At 46.8% G+C, this 16,725-nt stretch overlaps 1 protein-coding gene across 1 annotated transcript; it reads left to right on the top strand.

Annotated features, from left to right (window-relative positions):
• Positions 1–6,465: 6,465 nt before the first annotated feature.
• Positions 6,466–16,180, top strand: LOC138786389 (endonuclease domain-containing 1 protein-like). The gene is made up of 2 exons (XM_069963376.1): positions 6,466–6,843; positions 14,366–16,180. Exons 1-2 carry the CDS (start codon positions 6,544–6,546, stop codon positions 14,903–14,905), a joined length of 840 nt encoding a protein of 279 aa, XP_069819477.1. The 5' UTR covers positions 6,466–6,543; the 3' UTR covers positions 14,906–16,180.
• Positions 16,181–16,725: the final 545 nt, after the last annotated feature.

The raw sequence follows: 16,725 nt of genomic DNA, 5'->3' as shown, positions 1-16,725 counted from the left end.
GGCTCAGGTAGCCTTCATGTCTCCTCCCTCCCGTCCTGTCAGGATCTCGTGCCGATGCTGCTTTCTTCTGTAGACAGGAAGGCACCTCGGTGTCTATTTACAGGACAGAGAATTTCTGTGGTTTTGTGTCTTTCTGTAAATGTCACCAGGTCCTGTTGTGTATATACCGCATTATTCCTGGTTTTGTGACCTAATGTTGTGCTGGAGGGTGTGAGGTGTAAAACATATCAGCAAAGGCTTAAAGGGATCCCGTCACTTTGAAACTGCCCTGTAAGCCATCACCATCTTGTTATAGAGCAGGAGGAGCTGAGCGGAGTGATATATAACATTATGGGAAAAGATTCACTATAACTTGTCATTTATTGAGTGAAATCTCTGATGTTTCCATGATAAAGAGTCCAGTCCATTGGGTGACTCCGCCCACTAGACTCCTTCAGACAGAATGATCAGGGATTCCAATCAGCTAGATACAAGTTATACTGAATCTTTTCCTGCAGTTATATATGAGTGTACTGCGCTCTTCCTGCTGTATACCATGGTGGGGACAGATTAGAGAGCATCTTCTGGGTGACAGGTTCCCTTAAAGTGACACTCTCACCTGCCTTTTTGCAGTATGACTTTTCTACACAGGTGTAAAGGGTCAGTTTTATCTCATACGTCATGGTGCTTGTTCAAGTTAAAAGAGATATTTTATCATCCACGGATTGTGCCAACTGGGCGGGGCTTCTGGACAACGGTGCAGTAGACCCCGCACCTCTGTGACATCAGAGCCATCTAGGCCCCGCCCCCCAATGCCAATTGGAATGGTCTGGACTAAAGGTCTAGGCCCCACCCCTCTAGGTCGGCCCATAACAATGGGGCGAAGCTAAGTGGCGCTGCGGCCGTGATGCCCCACCCAGTTAGCACAATCCGCAGGAGACTAAAAAAAATCACTTTTTACTGGAACAAGGACCATGTTGTATGAGATAAAATATGGTATGAAAACTGCAAACTTTGCCCTTTACACCTTTGTAGAGACGTCATACTGCAAGAAGGGGGAAGAAGGGAAAGGGAGGACATGATGGAAACCTTTATATATGTTACAGGAGGAAGAAGAGAAAGGGAGGACATGATGGAAACCTTTATATATGTTACAGGAGGAAGAAGAGAAAGGGAGGACATGATGGGAACCTTTATATATGTTACAGGAGGAAGAAGGGAAAGGGAGGACATGATGGAAACCTTTATATATGTTACAGGAGGAAGAAGGGTAAGGGGGAACATGATGGAAACCTTTATATACGTTACAGGAGGAAGAAGGGAAAGGAGGAAACATGATGGAAACCTTTATATATGTTACAGGAGGGAAGAAGGGAAAGGGAGAACATGATGGAAATCATTATATATGTTACAGGAGGAAGAAGGGAAAGGAGGACATGATGGGAACCTTTATATATGTTACAGGAGGGAAGAAGGGAAAGGGAGAACATGATGGAAACCTTTATATATGTTACAGGAGGGAAGAAGGGAAAGGGAGGACATGATGGAAACCTTTATATATGTTACAGGAGGAAGAAGGGAAAGGGAGGACATGATGGAAACCTTTATATATGTTACAGGAGGAAGAAGGGAAAGGGGAGACATGATGGAAACCTTTATATATGTTACAGGAGGAAGAAGGGAAAGGGAGGACATGATGGAAACCTTTATATATGTTACAGGAGGGAAGAAGGGAAAGGGAGGACATGATGGAAACATTTATATATGTTACAGGGGGGAAGAAGGGAAAGGGAGGACATGATGGAAACCTTTATATATGTTACAGGAGGAAGAAGAGAAAGGGAGGACATGATGGAAACCTTTATATATGTTACAGGAGGAAGAAGAGAAAGGGAGGACATGATGGGAACCTTTATATATGTTACAGGAGGAAGAAGGGAAAGGGAGGACATGATGGAAACCTTTATATATGTTACAGGAGGAAGAAGGGTAAGGGGGAACATGATGGAAACCTTTATATACGTTACAGGAGGAAGAAGGGAAAGGAGGAAACATGATGGAAACCTTTATATATGTTACAGGAGGGAAGAAGGGAAAGGGAGAACATGATGGAAATCATTATATATGTTACAGGAGGAAGAAGGGAAAGGAGGACATGATGGGAACCTTTATATATGTTACAGGAGGGAAGAAGGGAAAGGGAGAACATGATGGAAACCTTTATATATGTTACAGGAGGGAAGAAGGGAAAGGGAGGACATGATGGAAACCTTTATATATGTTACAGGAGGAAGAAGGGAAAGGGAGGACATGATGGAAACCTTTATATATGTTACAGGAGGAAGAAGGGAAAGGGGAGACATGATGGAAACCTTTATATATGTTACAGGAGGAAGAAGGGAAAGGGAGGACATGATGGAAACCTTTATATATGTTACAGGAGGGAAGAAGGGAAAGGGAGGACATGATGGAAACATTTATATATGTTACAGGGGGGAAGAAGGGAAAGGGAGGACATGATGGAAACCTTTATATATGTTACAGGAGGAAGAAGGGAAAGGAGGGACATGATGGAAACCTTTATATATGTTACAGGAGGAAGAAGGGAAAGGGAGGACATGATGGAAACCTTTATATATGTTACAGGAGGAAGAAGGGAAAGGAGGACATGATGGAAACCTTTATATATGTTACAGGAGGGAAGAAGGGAAAGGGAGGACATGATGGAAACCTTTATATATGTTACAGGAGGAAGAAGGGAAAGGGAGGAGATGATGGAAACCTTTATATATGTTACAGGAGGAAGAAGCGTTTAACGGTGGCTGGGTATTCCGGCTGACGTCTTCTTACTCACTGTCGTGGCTTTCGGCTTTAGCTGCATGGAACATGTGTCCTCTCTTTCCTTGCTGCAGTATACATCTAGCCACTAGAGGGGGCATGTGCACACTGCTCTGTGTCTCAATTACCTTGCACCTGTGTCTTAGCCATTTAGGGAAGCTTCCTGCACATGTGCTCTGCCTGAGCGTCAAGGTCCTTTGGTCTTGCTAAGGTGTTCGTGCATTTGCTCTGCAAAATCATTCCTGTGTTCCTGTAATACCTGCCCTGGTTCCTGTCCTGTTCCTGTAATACCTGCCCTGGTTCCTGTCCTGTTCCTGTGTTCCTGTAATACCTGCCCTGGTTCCTGTGTTCCTGTAATACCTGCCCTGGTTCCTGTGTTCCTGTAATACCTGCCCTGGTTCCTGTGTTCCTGTAATACCTGCCCTGGTTCCTGTGTTCCTGTAATACCTGCCCTGGTTCCTGTGTTCCTGTAATACCTGCCCTGGTTCCTGTGTTGCCACTGTGGTGTCCTCGATCCCTGGTGTTCCTGTTATTTGGTCCTGCACCCCCAGTTGCTTCCAGCATTCCTGCGTCCTGTGTGTGAACCTGACCCAATCTGTGTTTGCTCCTGCTACCGTTCCTGCATCTGGTTATCTGCCTTGTGTGAACTGCACCGTGTGAACTGCACCTGTGTCTTCGTCACCTGCATCCATTACTTTCATCCGGTGTGTCCTGTGTGCATTATTGTCTGTACTGTCAGTTGGCAGCACGGGTTGTGCCACCCTTGCCATCTGATCTGCCCGGACCAGCTGTCACGTGCTTTGTCCATCTCAGGAGGTGGCGACCTGGCGTATCCTCTGGGAAGGTCTAGCTCCACCTTCAGGAGTATCTTGTGAAGAACAGAGGATAGGCTTAGACAACGCTCCTAGGGATAGACGGGCACGTGATACAGTGGGCTCATGTCCGCTGATCCTGACAAAGGGAAAGATGGAATGATGGAAACCTTTATATATGTTACAGGAGGAAGAAGGGAAAGGGAGACATGATGGAAACCTTTATATATGTTACAGGAGGAAGAAGGGAAAGGGAGGACATGATGGAAACCTTTATATATGTTACAGGAGGAAGAAGAGAAAGGGGGACAGGATGGAAACCTTTATATATGTTACAGGAGGAAGAAGGGAAAGGGAGGATAGATGGAAACCTTTATATATGTTACAGGAGGAAGAAGGGAAAGGGAGGACATGATTGAAACCTTTATATATGTTACAGGAGGAAGAAGGGAAAGGGAGGACATGATGGAAACCTTTATATATGTTACAGGAGGAAGAAGGGAAAGGAGGACATGATGGAAACCTTTATATATGTTACAGGAGGAAGAAGGGAAAGGGGGACAGGATGGAAACCTTTATATATGTTACAGGAGGAAGAAGGGAAAGGGAGGACATGATGGAAACTTTTATATATGTTACAGGAGGAAGAAGGGAAAGGGGGACAGGATGGAAACCTTTATATATGTTACAGGAGGAAGAAGGGAAAGGGAGGATAGATGGAAACCTTTATATATGTTACAGGAGGAAGAAGGGAAAGGGAGGACATGATGGAAACCTTTATATATGTTACAGGAGGAAGAAGGGAAAGGGAGGACATGATGGAAACCTTTATATATGTTACAGGAGGAAGAAGGGAAAGGAGGACATGATGGAAACCTTTATATATGTTACAGGAGGAAGAAGGGAAAGGGGGACAGGATGGAAACCTTTATATATGTTACAGGAGGAAGAAGGGAAAGGGAGGATAGATGGAAACCTTTATATATGTTACAGGAGGAAGAAGGGAAAGGGGGACAGGATGGAAACCTTTATATATGTTACAGGAGGAACAAGGGAAAGGGGAGGACATGATGGAAACCTTTATATATGTTACAGGAGGAAGAAGGGAAAGGAGGACATGATGGAAACCTTTATATATGTTACAGGAGGAAGAAGGGAAATATGGAATGATGGAAACCTTTATATATGTTACAGGAGGAAGAAGGGAAAGGGAGGACATGATGGAAACCTTTATATATGTTACAGGAGGAAGAAGGGAAAGAGGTGCATGATGGAAACCTTTATATATGTTACCGGAGGAAGATCAGTCAGTGGCAGGTGGTTATCCATTGTGTGATCAGTCCGTGGTGGGTGGTTATCTGTCGTGGGATTAGTTAGTGGCGGTTAGTTATCCATTGTGTGATCACTCAGTTTGAGGTGGATATCCATCCTGTGATTAGCCAGTGTCGGGTGGTTATCCATCATGTGATCAGTTAGTGGCGGGTGGTTATCCATCGTGTGATCAGTTAGTGGCGGGTGGTTATCCATCGGGTGATCAGTCAGGGGCGGGTGGTTATCCATTGTGTGATCAGTCAGTGGCGTGTGGTTATCCATCGTGTGATCAGTCAGTGGCGGGTGGTTATCCATCGTGTGATCAGTCAGTGGCGGATGGTTATCCATTGTGTGATCAGTCAGTGGCAGGTGGTTATCCATTGTGTGATCAGTCCGTGGTGGGTGGTAATCCATCTTGTGATCAGTCAGTGGCCGGTGGTTATCTGTCGTGGGATTAGTTAGTGGCGGTTAGTTATCCATTGTGTGATCAGTCAGTAGTGGATGGATATCCATCCTTTGATTAGCCAGTGTCGGGTGGTTATCTATCTTGTGATCAGTTAGTGGCGGGTCGTTATCCATCGGGTGATCAGTCAGTGGCGGGTGGTTATCCATTGTGTGATCAGTCAGCGGCGGATGTTTATCCATCATGTGATCAGTCAGTGGCGGATGGTTATCCATTGTGTGATCAGTCAGTAGCAGATGGTTATCCATCGTGTGATCAGTCAGTGGCGGGTGGTTATCCATTGTGTGATCAGTCAGTGGCGGGTGGTTATCCATTGTGTGATCAGTCAGTGGCGGGTGGTTATCCATCATGTGATCTGTCAGTGGCGGGTGGTTATCCATCTTGTGATCAGTCAGTGGCGGATGGTTATCCATCCTGTGATCAGTCAGTGGCGGATGGTTATCCATCGTGTGATCAGTCAGTGGCGGGTGGTTATCCATCATGTGATCTGTCAGTGGCGGGTGGTTATCCATCTTGTGATCAGTCAGTGGCGGGTGGTTATCCATTGTGTGATCAGTCAGTAGTGGATGGATATCCATATTTTGATTAGCCAGTGTCGGGTGGTTATCTATCTTGTGATCAGTTAGTGGCGGGTCGTTATCCATCGGGTGATCAGTCAGTGGCGGGTGGGTATCCATTGTGTGATCAGTCAGAGGCGGATGGTTATCCATCCTGTGGTCAGTCAGTGGCGGGTGGTTGTCCTTCGGGTGATCAGTCAGTGGCGTGTGGTTATCCATCGGGTGATAATCAGTGGTGGGTGGTTATCGATCGGGTTATCAGTCAGTGGCTGGTGGTTATCCATTGTGTGATCGAGGATCGGACACACACGTTTGGCTCACCATGGACACCACTAGGCCAGCAGGCTGCCATGTTCTTCATCCATTGTGTCGTAAGTCCTGGTATCCACCTTGTCTTCACTAGCAGGTCAGGATGAGTTTTGCCGAGTGGTGCCTGTACGGACTTAGTGGTGTTTTTCACTTCGTTGGGCACTTTTGGCCGGTGAGAACTCGTTCTATTTGATCATCTGTTTTCTCCCCATGACGTGCACTATCAGCCAGTACAAGAATAGCCTGTCAGGTCTTGAAGTATCAGTATTCCAGCATGGACTTTCTGGGGCATGTTCTCATCCTTCTTGTTCTAGGCTCGGTGGGATTCTGTGATGTCCTACAGAGCTTCACTGATGTCCCAGGCTGCCAGAACTTCTTCTACAAGGGACAGGAACCATTGGGCCTGACCTCTAATCGTACCGCCAACATCTGTCAGCGCCTGCAAGGGGATTACCACTATGCCACCCTGTACCACCGCCTGGCACGTGTGCCCATCTACTCAGCATACATCTTGGAGGTTTCCACAACGTCTCGTCCTGATCTCTCCTCCAGCAAATGGTACTTGGAACCAATGGTAAGAATCTCCTGGGGACGTATATGTGGTTGTCTCCTGGGGACGTAGCCAAGCTCCTGGTATGGTACAATGCACGGCTCTGTATATTAACCGCGCCACCACGCCCTACTGCTTGTGTGAGGTTTGTCAACTCAGTCCTATTCACTTCTAGAGAGCTGAGACCCCCTGGGCGGACGTTGTGATGTTTCTGGAAGAACATAGCGAAAAATCCCCAAACTGTCATGGCTGAAGTGGAGGTGGACGTCCCTCTAATATTTATGGTGGTCTCCTGTAATGTACGTGGTGGTCTCCTGTAATATACATGGTGGTCTCCTGTAATGTACGTGGTGGTCTCCTGTAATATATATGGTGGTCTCCTGTAATATATATGGTGGTCTCCTGTAATATTTATGGTGGTCTCCTGTAATGTACGTGGTGGTCTCCTGTAATGTACGTGGTGGTCTCCTGTAATGTACGTGGTGGTCTCCAGTAATATACATGGTGGTCTCCAGTAATATACATGGTGGTCTCCTGTAATGTACGTGGTGGTCTCCTGTAATATATATGGTGGTCTCCTGTAATATATATGGTGGTCTCCTGTAATATACGTGGTGGTCTCCAGTAATATATGTGGTGGTCTCCTGTAATGTACGTGGTGGTCTCCTGTAATATATTTGGTGGTCTCCTGTAATATATTTGGTGGTCTCCTGTAATATACGTGGTGGTCTCCTGTAATATACGTGGTGGTCTCCTGTAATATATTTGGTGGTCTCCTGTAATATATGTGGTGGTCTCCTGTAATATATTTGGTGGTCTCCTGTAATATACGTGGTGGTCTCCAGTAATGTACATGGTGGCCTCCTGTAATGTACGTGGTTTTCTCCTGTAATGTACGTGGTGGTCTCCTGTAATATATTTGGTGGTCTCCTGTAATGTACGTGGTGGTCTCCTGTAATATACATGGTGGTCTCCAGTAATATATGTGGTGGTCTCCTGTAATGTACGTGGTGGTCTCCTGTAATATATTTGGTGGTCTCCTGTAATATATTTGGTGGTCTCCTGTAATATACGTGGTGGTCTCCTGTAATATACGTGGTGGTCTCCTGTAATATATTTGGTGGTCTCCTGTAATATATGTGGTGGTCTCCTGTAATATATTTGGTGGTCTCCTGTAATATACGTGGTGGTCTCCAGTAATGTACATGGTGGCCTCCTGTAATGTACGTGGTTTTCTCCTGTAATGTACGTGGTGGTCTCCTGTAATATATTTGGTGGTCTCCAGTAATGTACGTGGTGGTCTCCTGTAATGTACGTGGTGGTCTCCTGTAATGTACGTGGTGGTCTCCTGTAATATACGTGGTGGTCTCCTGTAATGTACGTGGTGGTCTCCTGTAATGTACGTGGTGGTCTCCTGTAATATATATGGTGGTCTCCTGTGATATATTTGGTGGCCTCCTGTAATATATATGGTGGTCTCCTGTAATATACGTGGTGGTCTCCTGTAATATATATGGTGGTCTCCTGTAATATACGTGGTGGTCTCCTGTAATATATATGGTGGTCTCCTGTAATATACGTGGTGGTCTCCTGTAATGTACGTGGTGGTCTCCTGTAATGTACGTGGTGGTCTCCTGTAATATATATGGTGGTCTCCTGTGATATATTTGGTGGCCTCCTGTAATATATATGGTGGTCTCCTGTAATATACGTGGTGGTCTCCTGTAATATATATGGTGGTCTCCTGTAATATACGTGGTGGTCTCCTGTAATATATATGGTGGTCTCCTGTAATATACGTGGTGTTCTCCTGTAATATATGTGGTGGTCTCCTGTAATATACATGGTGGTCTCCTGTAATATATGTGGTGGTCTCCTGTAATATACGTGGTGGTCTCCTGTAATATATATGGTGGTCTCCTGTAATATACGTGGTGGTCTCCTGTAATATATATGGTGGGCTCCTGTAATATATGTGGTGGTCTCCTGTAATATATGTGGTGGTCTCCTGTAATATATTTGGTGGTCTCCTGTAATATATTTGGTGGTCTCCTGTAATATATATGGTGGTCTCCTGTAATATACGTGGTGGTCTCCTGTAATATATTTGGTGTCTTCTGTAATAAACGTGGTGGTCTCCTGTAATGTACGTGGTGGTCTCCTGTAATATATTTGGTGGTCTCCTGTAATATATGTGGTGGTCTCCTGTAATATACGTGGTGGTCTCCCCTCCTGTAATATATTTGGTGGTCTCCTGTAATATATGTGGTGGTCTCCTGTTATATATGTGGTGGTCTCCTGTAGTATATTTGGTGGTCTCCTGTAATATACGTGGTGGTCTCCTGTAATATATATGGTGGTCTCCTGTAATATACGTGGTGGTCTCCTGTAATATATGTGGTGGTCTCCTGTAGTATATTTGGTGGTCTCCTGTAATATACGTGGTGGTCTCCTGTAATATATATGGTGGTCTCCTGTAATATACGTGGTGGTCTCCTGTAATATACATGGTGGTCTCCTGTAATATATGTGGTGGTCTCCTGTAATATACGTGGTGGTCTCCTGTAATATACATGGTGGTCTCCTGTAATATACGTAGTGGTCTCCTGTAATATACGTGGTGGTCTCCTGTAATATACATGGTGGTCTCCTGTAATATACATGGTGGTCTCCTGAAATATACATGGTGGTCTCCTGTAATATACGTGGTGGTCTCCTGTAATATACATGGTGGTCTCCTGTAATATATATGGTGGTCTCCTGTAATATATGTGGTGGTCTCCAGTAATATACGTGGTGGTCTCCTGTAATATATGTGGTGCTCTCCTGTAATATACGTGGTGGTCTCCTGTAATATATTTGGTGGTCTCCTGTAATATATATGGTGGTCTCCTGTAATATACGTGGTGGTCTCCTGTAATATATTTGGTGGTCTCCTGTAATATACGTGGTGTTCTCCTGTAATATATGTGGTGGTCTCCTGTAATATATTTGGTGGTCTCCTGTAATATATTTGGTGGTCTCCTGTAATGTACGTGGTGGTCTCCTGTAATATACGTGGTGGTCTCCTGTAATATATTTGGTGGTCTCCTGTAATATATTTGGTGGTCTCCTGTAATATACATGGTGGTCTCCTGTAATATACGTGGTGGTCTCCTGTAATATACGTTGTGGTCTCCTGTAATATATTTGGTGGTCTCCTGTAATATATTTGGTGGTCTCCTGTAATATACATGGTGGTCTCCTGTAATATACGTGGTGGTCTCCTGTAATATACATGGTGGTCTCCTGTAATATACATGGTGGTCTCCTGTAATATACGTGGTGGTCTCCTGTAATGTACGTGGTGGTCTCCTGTAATATATTTGGTGGTCTCCTGTAATATATATGGTGGTCTCCTGTAATATACGTGGTGGCCTCCTGTAATATATTTGGTGGTCTCCTGTAATATACGTGGTGGTCTCCTGTAATATATTTGGTGGTCTCCTGTAATATACGTGGTGTTCTCCTGTAATATATATGGTGGTCTCCTGTAATATATTTGGTGGTCTCCTGTAATATACGTGGTGGTCTCCTGTAATATACATGGTGGTCTCCTGTAATATACGTGGTGGTCTCCTGTAATATACGTGGTGGTCTCCTGTAATATACGTGGTGGTCTCCTGTAATATATATGGTGGTCTCCTGTAATGTACGTGGTGGTCTCCTGTAATATACAGGGTGGTCTCCTGTAATATACAGGGTGGTCTCCTGTAATATACGTGGTGGTCTCCTGTAATATATTTGGTGGTCTCCTGTAATATACGTGGTGGTCTCCTGTAATATACGTGGTGGTCTCCTGTAATATATGTGGTGGTCTCCTGTAATATACGTGGTGGTCTCCTGTAATATACATGGTGGTCTCCTGTAATATATGTGGTGGTCTCCTGTAATATACGTGGTGGTCTCCTGTAATATACATGGTGGTCTCCTGTAATATACGTGGTGGTCTCCTGTAATATATTTGGTGGTCTCCTGTAATATATATGGTGGTCTCCTGTAATATACGTGGTGGTCTCCTGTAATATATTTGGTGGTCTCCTGTAATATACGTGGTGTTCTCCTGTAATATATGTGGTGGTCTCCTGTAATATACGTGGTGGTCTCCTGTAATATATTTGGTGGTCTCCTGTAATATATTTGGTGGTCTCCTGTAATATATTTGGTGGTCTCCTGTAATATACATGGTGGTCTCCTGTAATATACGTGGTGGTCTCCTGTAATATACGTTGTGGTCTCCTGTAATATATTTGGTGGTCTCCTGTAATATATTTGGTGGTCCCCTGTAATATACGTGGTGGTCTCCTGTAATATATATGGTGGTCTCCTGTAATATACGTGGTGGTCTCCTGTAATATACATGGTGGTCTCCTGTAATATACGTGGTGGTCTCCTGTAATATACGTGGTGGTCTCCTGTAATATATATGGTGGGCTCCTGTAATATACGTGGTGGTCTCCTGTAATATACGTGGTGGTCTCCTGTAATATACGTGGTGGTCTCCTGTAATATACATGGTGGTCTCCTGTAATATATGTGGTGGTCCCCTGTAATATACGTGGTGGTCTCCTGTAATATATATGGTGGTCTCCTGTAATATACGTGGTGGTCTCCTGTAATATATTTGGTGGTCTCCTGTAATATACGTGGCGGTCTCCTGTAATATATATGGTGGTCTCCTGTAATATACGTGGTGGTCTCCTGTAATATACGTGGTGGTCTCCTGTAATATATGTGGTGGTCTCCTGTAATATATATGGTGGTCTCCTGTAATATACGTGGTGGTCTCCTGTAATATACATGGTGGTCTCCTGTAATATATATGGTGGGCTCCTGTAATATATTTGGTGGTCTCCTGTAATATACATGGTGGTCTCCTGTAATATATATGGTGGTCTCCTGTAATATACGTGGTGGTCTCCTAACTATTCCCAGGTAACAGATGTAGGACATTTTGGATTTCTACTACCCAATCCTCTATATGACGTGCTCCTGTATCGCTCCCCAGTCTCTATATGACGTGCTCCTGTACCGTTCTCCAGTCTCTATATGACGCGCTCCTGTACCGTTCTCCAGTCTCTATATGACGCGCTCCTGTACCGTTCTCCAGTCTCTATATGACGTGCTCCTGTTCCAGTCTCCAGTCTCTATATGACGTGCTCCTGTTCCAGTCTCCAGTCTCTATATGACGCGCTCCTGTACCGTTCTCCAGTCTCTATATGACGTGCTCCTGTTCCAGTCTCCAGTCTCTATATGACGTGCTCCTGTATCGCTCCCCAGTCTCTATATGACGTGCTCCTGTATCGCTCCCCAGTCTCTATATGACCTGCTCCTGTTCCAGTCTCTATATGACGTGCTCCTGTATCGCTCCCCAGTCTCTATATGACGTGCTCCTGTTCCAGTCTCCAGTCTCTATATGACGTGCTCCTGTACCGTTCTCCGGTCTCTATATGACGTGCTCCTGTACCGTTCTCCAGTCTCTATATGACGTGCTCCTGTTCCAGTCTCTATATGACGTGCTCCTGTATCGCTCCCCAGTCTCTATATGACGTGCTCCTGTTCCAGTCTCCAGTCTCTATATGACGTGCTCCTGTATCGCTCCCCAGTCTCTATATGACGTGCTCCTGTTCCAGTCTCCAGTCTCTATATGACGTGCTCCTGTTCCAGTCTCTATATGACGTGCTCCTGTACCATTCTCCAGTCTCAATATGACGTGCTCCTGTACCATTCTCCAGTCTCTATATGACGTGCTCCTGTACCGTTCTCCAGTCTCTATATGACGTGCTCCTGTTCCAGTCTCTATATGACGTGCTTCTGTACCGTTCTCCAGTCTCTATATGACGTGCTCCTGTACCGTTCTCCAGTCTCTATATGACGTGCTCCTGTATTGCTCCCCGGGCTCTATATGACGTGCTCCTGTATCGTTCTCCATTCTCTATAGGACATGCTCCTGTATCGCTCCCCAGTCTCTATATGACGAGCTCCTGTATCGCTCCCCAGGCTCTATATGACGTGCTCCTGTACCATTCTCCAGTCTCTATATGACGTGCTCCTGTTCCAGTCTCCAGTCTCTATAGGACATGCTCCTGTACCATTCTCCAGTCTCTATATGACGTGCTCCTGTTCCAGTCTCTATATGACATGCTCCTGTATCGCTCCCCAGTCTCTATATGACGTGCTCCTGTATCGCTCCCCAGGCTCTATATGACGTGCTCCTGTATTGCTCCCCGGGCTCTATATGACATGCTCCTGTATCGCTCCCCAGTCTCTATATGACGTGCTCCTGTATCGCTCCCCAGGCTCTATATGACGTGCTCCTGTATTGCTCCCCGGGCTCTATATGACGTGCTCCTGTACCGTTCTCCAGTCTCTATAGGACGTGCTCCTGTACCGTTCTCCAGTCTCTATATGACGTGCTCCTGTATCGCTCCCTGAGCTCTATATGACGTGCTCCTGTACCATTCTCCAGTCTCTATATGACGTGCTTCTGTACCATTCTCCAGTCTCTATATGACGTGCTTCTGTACCATTCTCCAGTCTCTATATGACGTGCTCCTGTACCATTCTCCAGTCTCTATATGACGTGCTCCTGTATCATTCTCCAGTCTCTATATGACGTGCTCCTGTATCGCTCCCCAGTCTCTATATGACGTGCTCCTGTACCATTCTCCAGTCTCTATATGACGTGCTCCTGTATCGCTCCCCGGTCTCTATATGACGTGCTCCTGTACCATTCTCCAGTCTCTATATGACGTGCTCCTGTACCGTTCTCCAGTCTCTATATGACGTGCTCCTGTACCAGTCTCCAGTCTCTATATGACGTGCTCCTGTACCGTTCTCCAGTCTCTATATGACGTGCTCCTGTACCGTTCTCCAGTCTCTATAGGACGTGCTCCTGTACCGTTCTCCAGTCTCTATATGACGTGCTCCTGTATCGCTCCCTGAGCTCTATATGACGTGCTCCTGTACCATTCTCCAGTCTCTATATGACGTGCTTCTGTACCATTCTCCAGTCTCTATATGACGTGCTCCTGTACCATTCTCCAGTCTCTATATGACGTGCTCCTGTACCATTCTCCAGTCTCTATATGACGTGCTCCTGTATCATTCTCCAGTCTCTATATGACGTGCTCCTGTATCGCTCCCCAGTCTCTATATGACGTGCTCCTGTACCATTCTCCAGTCTCTATATGACGTGCTCCTGTATCGCTCCCCGGTCTCTATATGACGTGCTCCTGTACCATTCTCCAGTCTCTATATGACGTGCTCCTGTACCGTTCTCCAGTCTCTATATGACGTGCTCCTGTACCAGTCTCCAGTCTCTATATGACGTGCTCCTGTACCATTCTCCAGTCTCTATATGACGTGCTCCTGTACCATTCTCCAGTCTCTATATGACGTGCTCCTGTTCCAGTCTCTATATGACGTGCTCCTGTATCGCTCCCCGGTCTCTATATGTTTGTCTATCCATGATCTTACTTCTCCATTTTCATTGTTGTGTCTCTAGTTGGGTGGCGTCCCCGAGAAGGAAATGCTACAACCGTCTGACACCATAATGCAGCTGAACCTAGAGGTCGTGGAGGAAAGTCAAGCTGTCAATGACGATTATAGGAACTCTGGTTATAGCCGCGGACATGTGAATCCCAGCATGCACCACAGCAGTGCCTCCCAGCTCTCCACGTTCACCTATACCAACATGGCTCCCCAGGACTCAACCTTTAACAGTGGCACCTGGAATCAGTACGAGATGTTCTTGCGAGACCAGATTCTCCCCTCCTGCCAACAAACCCATGTGCTTAGTGGGGTCATCCTCTCCGGATCCCATCCTGGGGAGGGCACATGGCTACGGAACCGTGTCAATGTCCCTAGCTTCTTCTGGAGCGCCTTCTGTTGTGTGAGGTCCAATGGGACTACGAGGGCGGAAGGAAGATTAGGCCGGAATACAAGTCCCTATGATGTGGTGACCAAGGATATCCAAGAGCTGGAAGCCATGCTGAGCAAAGAGTATGGCAGGCAGGTGTCCTTGTTCTCTGGGAGCTGCCAGTGAAATGAACCATGGGGACGACAACAGAACAGCTCCTTGTGTCTCTTCTAGGATGCATCATGGCTGAGGAGATCCTTCACCAACTATACCAGGCCACACAACTATACCAGGCCACACAACTATACCAGGCCACACAACCGGGCCACACAACTATACCAGGCCACACAACTATACTAGGCCACACAACTATACCAGGCCACACAACACAGACCACAAACCTAGACAGGACATTGTGCCTGCAACTCCCTATCCTGTATGACAAAATAACAAAGGGTTCGGGAAGCTGAGATCTAGGCTGATGTATGCAGGACTCAACTTGTGCTTACACCCTCCAGCCTCTCGTACACATCCATCCTCTCACACACGTCCACCCTCCAGCATTTGTACACATCCATCCTCTCACACACGACCAACCTCCAGCCTCTTGAACACATCCATCCTCTCACACGTCTAACCTCCAGCCTCTCACACACGTCCACCCTCCATCCTCTTACACGTCTAACCTCCAGCCTCTCACACACGTCCACCCTCCATCCTCTCACACGTCTAACCTCCAGCCTCTCACACACATCCACCCCCCATCCACTCTCACACACATCCACCCTCCATCCACTCTCACACACATCCACCCTCCATCCTCTCACACACATCCACCCTCCATCCACTCTCACACACATCCACCCTCCATCCTCTCACACACATCCACCCTCCATCCTCTCACACACGTCCACCCTCCATCCTCTCACACACGTCCACCCTCCATCCACTCTCACACATGTCCACCCTCCATCCTCTCACACACGTCCACCCTCCATCCTCTCACACGTCTAACCTCCAGCCTCTCACACACATCCACCCTCCATCCTCTCACACACGTCCACCCTCCATCCTCTCACACACGTCCACCCTCCATCCACTCTCACACATGTCCACCCTCCATCCACTCTCACACATGTCCACCCTCCATCCTCTCACACATGTCCACCCTCCATCCTCTCACACACGACCACCCTCCATCCTCTCGCACACGTCCACCCTCCATCCTCTCACACACGTCCACCCTCCATTGCCACATGCCCCAGTAACAGCTCCTGACTGAGAAAAGCCTGAAGACTCTGCAGCGGCCGCCTCTGGTGGCATCTCCTCCTCTTCCCACCTCACACTGTGACATCTCCTCCTCTTCCCACCTCACACTGTGACATCTCCTCCTCTTCCCACCTCACACTGTGACATCACTTCAGTCTTGACCGTCCCCTGTATCATAATAAAGCCGATTATTGCAGCCATTATACAGCGTCTTGTGATGTGTCTGGGGGCACTCTTGTGAAATCAGGTATTACAGGTACAGCAGCTGCAATGTGCCGCCACATAGAAGATGGCAGGAGATAAGGGCACAATAAAAAGTTACTGGGCAGAGAGCGCAGCTCCGGAGGTAATCATACAGCCGTGCCAGATAATTGTGGAAAATGCTCCTGTCACTTTAAGAAACTCTTGAGATGATGGGCAGCCTAACAGTGATGGGGGGGGGGGGGGGGGGGCTGGGTGAGGTGACAGGGAGCCTAACAGTAATAGGGGGGGGGGGGGGGGGTGATGAGGTGACAGGCAGCCTAACAGTGATGGGGGGGGGGGGGTGATGAGGTGACAGGCAGCCTAACAGTGATGGGGGGGGGGTGATGAGGTGACAGGCAGCCTAACAGTGATGGGGGGGGGGGGGGGGGTGAGGTGACAGGCAGCCTAACAGTAATGGGGGGTGGTGAGGTGACAGGGAGCCTAACAGTGATGGGGGGGGGGGGGGGGTGAGGTGACAGGCAGTGATATATATA

Source organism: Dendropsophus ebraccatus, chromosome 3, assembly GCF_027789765.1.
Source record: "Dendropsophus ebraccatus isolate aDenEbr1 chromosome 3, aDenEbr1.pat, whole genome shotgun sequence".
In the NCBI taxonomy this organism is placed as follows: Eukaryota; Metazoa; Chordata; class Amphibia; order Anura; family Hylidae; genus Dendropsophus; species Dendropsophus ebraccatus.
Note: the sequence above shows the minus strand (reverse complement) of the source record. Positions and strands in the feature narration are given on the sequence as shown.

Bases quoted from the DNA above. Each gene is read 5' to 3' on its own strand.
- LOC138786389 (XM_069963376.1), top strand. From the start codon at position 6,544: ATGGACTTTCTGGGGCATGTTCTCATCCTTCTTGTTCTAGGCTCGGTG. The intron at 6,844-14,365 runs GTAAGAATCTCC...TTGTGTCTCTAG, and splicing joins AATGGTACTTGGAACCAATG to TTGGGTGGCGTCCCCGAGAA.